This window comes from Glandiceps talaboti, chromosome 18 (assembly GCF_964340395.1).
Source record: "Glandiceps talaboti chromosome 18, keGlaTala1.1, whole genome shotgun sequence".
NCBI classification, from domain to species: Eukaryota; Metazoa; Hemichordata; class Enteropneusta; family Spengelidae; genus Glandiceps; species Glandiceps talaboti.
This window is the reverse complement of record NC_135566.1, coordinates 11,974,047-11,984,869: the sequence shown is the minus strand read 5'-3', so window position 1 is coordinate 11,984,869 and position 10,823 is coordinate 11,974,047. Positions and strand designations below refer to the sequence as shown.

General features: G+C 34.8%; 1 protein-coding gene across 1 annotated transcript; it reads right to left on the bottom strand.

The window, feature by feature from the left end:
- Positions 1–755: 755 nt before the first annotated feature.
- LOC144449331 (uncharacterized) lies at positions 756–5,716 on the bottom strand. The gene is made up of 4 exons (XM_078139853.1): positions 5,649–5,716; positions 4,199–4,702; positions 3,344–3,508; positions 756–2,785 (listed from the first exon to the last, which is right to left on the bottom strand). Exons 2-4 carry the CDS (start codon positions 4,673–4,675, stop codon positions 2,687–2,689), a joined length of 741 nt encoding a protein of 246 aa, XP_077995979.1. The 5' UTR covers positions 4,676–4,702; positions 5,649–5,716; the 3' UTR covers positions 756–2,686.
- Between the last annotated feature and the right edge of the window lie 5,107 nt (positions 5,717–10,823).

The window sequence follows — 10,823 nt, the reverse complement described above, 5'->3', positions numbered from 1 at the left end:
TGTTTTGTTTTCTAGGGAAATAGGCAAAAATAAGTCTCTATGGAAGTTCCAGTTTTACAGTATTTTTCCAAAGTCTGTTTATATGTGTGTATACCATGGTAATATAATCAAACAATATCGGCTGTTTGTTTCTGAAGTAAGTTCACACAACTACCAAACACAATGTTTGTTGTAAGTCTGTTTCCGTGTGTACTGTAGTAATGTAAAGGACGATTGCACAATGCAACATAAGCTCAATAAACAAAAGTTTGAAATTTTGTTTAGAAGTGCAAAAATGAAGTTCGGCAATTGCACTGATGCCAGACCCCCTCCCTGAACAAAGGTTATTTATTGAGCTTAATAATAACAATAACTTAACAATAATAATAATAATCTTTATGTATACTGGATAGTTCTTTAAGCATATAAACACTTAATTGTCTCCCAAGATGTCCACTGAAGGCCATCCCTCATGGGTTCAGTGTTCAGCTTGAGTGACGTCATCATGTGATTGTCCCTAAATCAAATCCTAGTATCAGATGTAGTCTTGGAAGTAAGTCAATCAAATCAATGGTATAGGACAAACACAACTAGCACATAACGTTTATCATAAATCTGTTCACTTGTGTGTACTGTAGTAATGTAGTTTGTTTATGACATAAAAATGTGGAAATAGAAGCTTTACCAGACACACTTCTAGAGAGAGAGAGAGATGAAGAGAAGGAATCACACACCTGTGCCTGGAGTTTATAAAGTACCTACCACTTCATTCCAAATCACACTTTTGTATATTGAATTGATGTAAAAATTTGGAATCACACACCTGTGTCTAAATTTTATCACTTTATTTTACATTACTGGTATTGTGACTCAATGTCAAAATTAAATTCAATACATGACACTTTGCTAAAACCTTGTTATATTAATATTTTATGATCATTTTAATACATATAAAAACAGTGCTGCTCCACTCAAAGTAATCTTTAGTTCTTCTGTCTGTTTACACCACTGCTTTCCTCCCCATCTCCACCTCCACTTCTACCCCCCATCCATCCTCTACTCATATTTTCTCTTCAGAATATCCCATATTTTCTCTTCAGAATATCCCATATTTTCTCTACAGAATATCCCATATTTTCTTTACAGAATATCCCATATTTTCTCTACAGAATACCCAATATTTTCTCTACAGAATATCCCATATTTTCTCTACAGAATATCCCATATTTTCTCTACAGAATGTCCCATATTTTCTCTACAGAATGTCCCATATTTTCTCTACAGAATGTCCCATATTTTCTCTACAGAATGTCCCATATTTTCTCTACAGAATATCCCATATTTTCTCTTCAGAATATCCCATATTTTCTCTACAGAATATCCCATATTTTCTCTACAGAATATCCCATATTTTCTCTACAGAATATCCCATATTTTCTCTACAGAATGTCCCATATTTTCTCTACAGAATATCCCATATTTTCTCTACAGAATATGCCATATTTTCTCTATGTACAGAATATGCCATATTTTCTCTATGTACAGAATATGCCCTTTAAATATTCAAGACACTTAACAGTCTAATGAAGATTAAAAGAAAGAAAACAATTTCCTTAGACAACCCTGGAAACCTAGCATGTATTCTATTCTACTTTGTACTCTCTTTAATCATAATGACTACTGTAACAAGGAAAATTCTTCCTTTCCCTCACATCAAGGAAGTTATTCCTTCCACCACATACATATTCCTAATAATGTATCAATGTCATTATTTTCACAAAATGAAATAAAATCTCTTTATACAAGCACTTCTGCACTTAAAATTATTTTAATATAGTATTAGTATGTATCTACAACATTGTTTTTGTTTATGATATTTTGTGTGGGATATTTTGTGTTGGATACACTATTTTGTGTGGGATATTTTTGCGGGATATCTTGTGTGGGATATTTTATTCTGGATATTTAGGATATTTTGTAAAATGATGTGTCCATTAAACTGTTAAATTGATTGGTCTTTCATAGCATTCAATGATTGATGTTGAAAACTTAAAACTCAAAACATTTACATGAATGTTTTTCAGTTTTACTTCAAAACTGTACACAAAGAAACACAACTATATCCTCATGATACAATGTCTCAGTAAATCAGGATTTTGGTTATTTTTTTGCTGTGAAATTATTTCCACCATTCACACTGTATCTTAGATGAAATACACTCATACATCACTGGATGAATAGGTCAAGTCAAAATGTGATACACACAACACATATGCAAGTTGATATAAGCCAATCAGAATCATTGTATTGTTCTAAAAGTATAGCTCAAAGACTTCAATATTAAAGCTGGTTGCTGATTGGTTTGATGGCAAGCTATAGTTTTGAAACAGCCAATGAGAATCTTGCTCATCTGCTATCAGACATTTCTTCTATTGTTATGTTAATCTATATTAGAGACTTTGTCAATTCAACTACACAAGATAAAATGTGTCACAATTTTCAACATTCCATTGTCACTTTGATTTGGTAGAATCACAAAGATTAACAAAAGTTCTTCTGAAAGCATAAACAAATTCTGTCCTTTGAAGACTGTTTCCTCACATTTAAGCAATAGTGTGGTAAGATCCGTTCATGCCATTTGATGGTAGTTGACAGAAATTCTGGCTGTTAGACTTGATAAATGTAAACACTGCTAGGAAGACTTGGTCTACACAGCCCTGTTGACACTTACACCAAGTGTTACTACAAATGCCAAGACATGACCAAAGTAAAATACCATATCCCACATCTTTGTAGTAAAGAACATCTGAAATATAATGTAATATACCTTTGTATCATATAAAAGAAATTATGACAATGACACTGAAGCACATCTGATAGTTTGAATTCCTATCACTTTTTTACTACAATTAATATACATAAACCACAGCCTCTTTTACGGCATCGTCCAAAACACACTGGCAAGTGTCACAGAAGAAATAACAGCTCTGGTTTGTGAGAATGGTGCATCAATGTCTGTCTGTCTGTCTACAGAGAATTTTGGAAAAACCAATGTTATGGTATGTTAATTAGCATATTGTACATACAGTACCAAACTTTTTTTACACGTTTTTTTAGTTTTTGTGATGTATTGAGTTACAAACACAGACTAGGTCAGTGTTGATTCACATTGATTTTTTATGTAAGCAGCCATGATAAAATTGTCTTATAAATTGAAATTCTAAAATAAATACCTCATCCATATGGCCACTTACATATGCACATGAGTGTAACGCTTGTTTTAATGATGGAATGAATAAAACCCCTCATAATTTTATATCTGGTTTTAATACTGGGGTCAATTTTGTTCAAATTTCTTTCTCACCTCATTTCGTACTTGTCTTAGTTGCTGCTGTTCTTCTTGTGGACAGTCAAGGTCATTGTAAATGTCATCAACTGCATTGTTAAGTGCCACTTGTCCTTCTCTGACATTATCAAGACAGTTTAATCTTTCTTGTCTATCTTCATGTACTTCAGCACCAACCATATTCTAGATTAAAGAACAAAAATGAAGTAAAAATTTTCCATTGCATAAAGAAAGCAAGTAATCTGTGTTTACTATGAACCCTCATCAGGTCAAGTCCATGGCTGTGGCAGGATTTGGGTTAAAGCTTTCGGATCTTTGATAACAGAGAGAGTAAATCTGACAAATTATGCATAGATTTTCATATTTCTTTACTTTGTACCATAAATTAGAGGGGAGAGGAACACTGGTTTAAAGTACCTTGCAATTCTGGTAAATTTTAACGTCTTTTCAAAGTTAACATCATTTTCACTACTGAAAGACTACACACACATTGAAATTCTGTGAAAGTGAAACCGAAGCTTTCATATCCACACACTGTGAATTTGTCCACCAGTCTGACATTTGGAGTTGGTCCACAATTAATTGTGTGGACGAAAGTTTCAGTTCTGCTTTTAGCAAACTTTCAAATGAATGTAGTTTTTCAATCACTGAAATTCCACTGTTTTGTTATTTACCTACACTTTAACTTAAATGAACAAATGAAAATATTTAATTTCACTCATCACTATAGGTAATAGACTGCAAGATATGTCTGTTGACCCCCGCCCTCATCAGTTTGCTCAAAGGGGGTTGACTGATGTACGAGGGCGCCCCAATCAAGGCTTACCTTGCAGACTAAGGTATCGATATGAAAACAATTACCAATGTACTTACATCTCCAATCTCTTCCATTATTTTCTTGATTACTGCAGACTCTCTTAACCTAGGAGTTGTATCTACTTTAGTGCGTAACGCATTAAAGCTATCTCGTGCTTGGTCAAAACCATTATTGAATTGTCTCCTAACGCTATCAACCAAACAATTCATACACTCTGTTGTTTCCTTAGATCCATCCTTCAATACACCTGCTAATTTCACAATATTGCTGAGCTGACTCAGAGATTCCTTGATGACCGACGTAGCACCGGTGAAACTTCTATGATGTATCTGTAACGTCGCATCTTCTCTAGCATTTCCCACCTCCATTATGCCGTTTATCTGGACTTCGACATCGTTGAGATCATCATGCATGACGTTGACGGCTTTCAAGATAGCCTGTGTAGATGCTGGGTTGTAGATGTCCATGTTGTAGATGTTGATCATGGATTTCACACCCTTAGACATGCTTCGCATTGCAAACCCTGCCGCCATGCTGGAAATATACTTCAGATCTTGAAACTTTGGAGAAAAAGAAAAGTTGTTGCAAACCATTTATTTTTGAAACTGTACGTGTTTGAAATTAGCCTACCTGTAGACTTGAGAACAGCTATCTCTACACTATTCCACTATTAAACTGACATTTTAAATTTTTAAATTTCTGCTACACTCCCTCGAGGGACATAGTGAAAATTCAAAAATTTAAACTATTATAACTTTCAAGAAACTCAAAAGAAATAACGAGTTCAAATGATGATCGAGCTCATCGCCAGCAGCTTTGAAAATTGTCTTAGTTCAGTCCTATCATTGGATTTGATACAGTAATTTAGTGTTTTGCTTGTTTCTGGATGTTGTCTATGGTATGGTGTATCTCTGTATATATGTAATATTTCATGAAATACAACAAATATACTACAAACCACGTGTATACAGACACTGCACACAGTCATACACCCCCAACCACACACACACGTATGTACATATACACTTTTACAACCTTCTGTTCACAATGAACAAAAATGAATTAAACAACCAATAAACCAACCGATCAAATAATCAATCAATCAATCAATAATCTATCGATTCACATCATCATGTACCCTACGTAAGTACGTTGAATATGTGTCAGATTTGTCTGTAGTCAGCAGATCAGGGTTATGATCTATTTTCATAGGGAAAGCATAGACGGCACGATTGTACATAACTTAGGTGTCACTAGTGACTTATGAAGGGTATTACAGATAAACACGATCTTGGGGGAAAACACGAAGAGTAGACAAAACACTGAAGAGTGACATCTCGCGATTACATCATAATTCCATAAACATTTGTAAACAACTTAGCTCGAATATAATTTATGACATGCATCGTGTTTTCCAGCTCTTAGAGCAAAAACAACAACATCTACTTCAATTGTACGTGTTAACCTTGCAAACAGCAATACCATAGAGACGCCCTGGTTACTTACCGCTTAGCAACGACAAAACAAAATTATTTTGATGTGCACAACACTAAATGGCAATGGCGCAGTTTATAAACACCAGTCACGTGATCGGTGACCTCACAGATATCAGGTGACCTAAATATGACCCTACACACGTACACACACGCGTAAGTGCCAATGTTTACCACTGGCATTTGGCAATGGTCTATGGTTGTGCGTTGAATCTATAAATTATGTAGATCTTGCGGTATTTTAAAGAAACACTGTTATGTGTTGTACCCTCCAGCAGTATGGCAGTAGTTCCATGCAGCAGATGAAAGTTGCTTGTATTTTTTTTATGCTCCTCTTGATCAATTGTCAATGTCAGCCTTTATTTTTCATATTTCTTTTTCACAATGAATTGTGCCATCATACCACACTCTGCTAGTGTGTGTTGAGTTCAGTAATGATTGATATATGAGTTGTTTCTTCTTGTTACTGTTTGTTTGTTTGTTTGTTTGTTTGTTTGTTTGTTTGTTTGTTTGTTTGTGTGTGTGTGTGTGTGTGTGTGTGTGTGTGTGTGTGAGGTTCACAAAAAACACCACTTTATTTTTCACTCTATCATTTCAAAACGATTGTATGTCAAGAATATGAATGATATGTCCTACAAACATCGGTAAACTGTAGAGTTTAATATAACTTATAGTAAGTCTCATACTAGGTAACGTCAATTAATTAACAACCAAAGGTGTGTGTACGTGTGTGTGTTTATGTCTCTCTCTCTCTCTCTCTCTCTCTCTCTCTCTCTCTCTCTCTCTCTCTCTCTCTCTCTCTCTCTCTCTCTCTCTCTCTCTCTCTAAACTATTATTTATACTGCTTCTTATTCTCTCATTTTTTAGAAATTATTATTATCAAAAAGTCATTCAGCTAGACTAAGAATGATACATTTTCATGGAATTTCAGAGCTTGCCATTGAAATTATCACATCTTTTGTCCTGTAATATTATATGTATGATATTAATATTGTACTAATATTAATGTATCTCAATAATGATAATATCAATAAACAAAGATAAAATTAGCGACTGAGGTCTCTAGATATATTCGTCACCGGCCTAGAGACAAGTTGTTGGCTTTCAAATATGAAGATGATTTTGGAAATGGTCTTCTGAACCAACAAGTACCAAGTCGAGTATGTTTTGCCAACATAATACATAAATACACAGAAGGTATGCAATAATTGCAACGTTTGTTTGTTTGTTTGTTTGTTTGCATTGTTTTTTTTTCCTTTTTTGCTTCATAGCTTTTTATCGTTCTGGGGTTTGTACTAAAAATAAAAATAATAAATTGCCACCCCCTGAAATGGGTAAAAAAACCTCAGAAATGAAACCATAACGCTACAGTTATTGCAACTACATAGAGGGTAGCTCTGGAAATATGCGGTTCAGAGAACTCCGACACGTCTCCTGGAACGGAGACTAGGCGTGCATATTTCCAGAGCTACATTGTGGGATATATATGTGTTGATAGAGTCCTGTTTATGTATTTAGGCAAAAACAACATCTCAAACTCTGAACATAAGCCAAAGATCGATCGAACGCCACAGAGTTCGTCTGATTTGAAATAAATACAATCCGAGGATAAAATATGATCTGATCATGATAATATATCCTAGTGTCACCATCATTTATTTCAGTTGAATAGTTGCCATGGCAACAAGTTGAAAATTGACCACGAATGAAACCTAGTAGATGAATAAATCGGATCACTGTGTTCAAATCTGCATAGTACGGTCAGTTTAACATCCTTTGTTATAGACGTATTACTGTATCTTTACAAGTAATTCTACAATGATCACGGAGGCAGGAAGGTCCTTCCTACTTCCATGTCCTTACCTCCAAGCTACAACGCTGTATTTGTTGTATTGCAAGACGTATGCACTAAACAGCGTTAACCGTGATTCCCATAATTTCAATATCTAGGAGTGATATGAGACAGTTCGATGGATTTCTACATATTATTCATGTACACTTAATCGACAGCAATGTGCTGGGGGCGGCTTTTAAAATAGAATATATTCTTAGAAATATATGTAACATGCATTCGGCGAATCATCTATGGAGAGCATGTGATTTTTGCATAATGTGTACATATTACATATGCATATGATATCATAGTCCTGCTTGCAGACAGTTAGTCTCATTTTTTATCCAACTTTGCATTATTTTGTGATTGGGCATGATCCCACAAGCTGCCACCAATTCCAAATCCTACTGCTACCAGCCAACAACATATATCCTACCACTGACACAAATTATGATATTGTTTATTTTGAAAACAATCATTAGAGTTGGAATTTCAAGGGGAAAAAATCAAGATCTGAAGAAGAAGAAGAAATAATTTCGTGGGGGGGAAATTAATTATAATATTGGCAAGTCGGACTTGCAATGACATTGACCTTGATCTGGTTTACGTAACCGCAAATTAGCATTTGTATTGATATATATATACGATGGAACTATTTTCATTCGGGGACTCAATAAAAAAAATGAACAAGAAACAAGTATGGAGTTTACAAATACAGTATCAATGCCAGACAGTATACAATCAAACGATGACATTGAGCACAATTGTTGTATGAAAATATGCGCATTATTACTTTTGTAAATTGATTATATTCCCGTTCTTGATATCAAGGGCTCACCTTGAGAGTTAATTTGTCAATTCTTTGGTTCATTATCCCTTTTTGTTGATTTCTTTTAACTACCATTCCGTTTCAAGGATAAGTGTATAATATAATGATATTCAGAAGTCATTACCCTTTAAGTAACTGGTGAGAGAACATATGTGGTAATACTAATAGTCATGCAACCCAGGTACTAGGTAGGGTGTTGGAACAATCAAGAACATTAAGTTAGATAAGCTGTGAGTTGTTTAGACCATGCAGTCATAGATAGATGAACTATAGTACATGTAAATGGTGCTAGTACTACTGGCCAGAATGTGCCACAAATCATATCATCTCTCCAATATCTAGATGTATAAAAACGTATTATTAAAGAATAGAAGAATGCATACAAAATGTACATGTACGGCTTCAATCTGTTCATAGTACTACATGTAAACCCCAGTGTTCACATATTTGGTTCAACTCGTACGTGCACAGAAATTAAATTCCGAAGTGACACTGTGATTCTAGCGTGTCTGTCCTATCACGCCCATTAACTATACTACATCAATGAACTGCATGCCTGATTCATGGTACTTATAATAAAAGAAAGTAAATATATTTCCTTTATTTTTTGTTAATGTTTATCTAGAGGCGGTCATGTATCTATCTTGGTGGGCCCTCTTTGTTTATCATTAATACATCATCGTAGAATTAATTAGCTTTATTTAAAAAAAATAATATTTCCCTTGAGCATGTTTCATTTCCTACTACGTTTTATAAACAGGCTACTGTCCAATTCACAAGTGACTCGTGGTGTAAAGTAAACGATAACCCTTTCTATGCAGTTCAGTGATTTCAAGATCTCACCACCTGATAAAATGAATGGCGTACTTTGAGTAGGTGAAACGAGGTCATTACGTGACGTCACATCAAATTACATCATTCATTATACCTGGCGTTCGTTAACCTCAATTTCATGATTTTACAACGTAATTAGCACATTGAGTGTCTGGAGAACAGCTGGCAGTGGGCTTTAATGACCGTCGTAAATTGCTTGGAGGCAACTTCAAGTCACGTTTCTGATTAATAATTGATGTGATTGGATTTACACAGTTGTGTAGATCGAAAAATACTACAGATATTTTAAGGGGCAGCGTAGACAATTATAATATTTTCTATAGTGGCTGCATATCATACAACATTTTTGCAATGTCTTATATGACTACTCTTCCTTAATTGCCTCTCCGATAATACAACACATTTCCAAGCCCAAGACATTTCAAAGATTTACTTGCATACCTGTACAACCACAGGGAGCCAAGGAACCATGTTACTAATAAATACATAAATGAATACATAAATACTTACATAAATAAATAAATGGATGGATGGGTGGATGGATGGATGGATGAATGAATGAATGAATGAATGAATGAATGAATGGATGAATGAATGAATGAATGAATGAATGAACGAACAAACAAACAAACAAACAAACAAACAAACAAACAAACAAACACAAAATATGCATGGGTAAATCAAATATCATTTTAAACTCATTGATAACTATCTATATACATGTACATATGTATATACGGGCCTATATATTAATGAAAAATATACTATGTTTATACTATTTGTATAGATAGAAACATATCAGTGACAGTATATGATTTCAATAGTATTACAGGCCCGTATACATGCATAATACATAGCACAGTAACATGCGCGACATAGCCGCAGGTGGCGCTGTTCAACATCCGGGTATTTATTCTGGACTATTTGTTGTCAAAGCTGCAGCAGACGCCTGTCACATTTTTTGTATCTTGAATACGAGAAAAAAACTGATAGATTTCGAACTTTTGAATTATATTAACCTACACCACATAGGACGAATTAGGACACAAACTAGAACTGTTTCAAACAGTACTCTACTCGGTGGAAATAATAATTTCAAACTGAGTTACATGTAAGGCTGAGGTGAGTTTACAATTTTTTGATTCTGTCGTCTGCAACTAAACTATTTACGGTTTACTTAATGCTAACTTCCATGGTGCTAGCGACAATGACTGAAACATAAACTGAAATTCTCTTCTCGGAAAATGAAAATAACAATGATATAGACGTAAGCAGAAATGTGCCTGATTTGTTGATAGTTTTTATCTTATCTTTTGTTGTAAACGAACCTTTCAATTTCGTTTTTTTCATTTTCACTCGGTTTCTTGAAGTACGTCGATACGTAAACTATCGAATCTGTCAAGTCATAACCTTTGACTTGTTGTGGTCACCTGCCTACGATTCATGCCTGACCGCCCGACTTTCTGAATGTCATGACTGGTTACCACATTAACATTGGGGACGGCGACAGTTTGCGGAGTTTTACACTTTTTACAGATATTTACTAGGACTCACGTAGTCCTGCTTGCATACGGAGTAATCCGGGACTCGATTCTGACAATTGTCCCTAGAGTCAATATCTTTTCAGTTAACATATTGTTGGTACTCTGATTGAAAAAATACCCCCCCCCCCCACCCCTTTACAGGTAGGG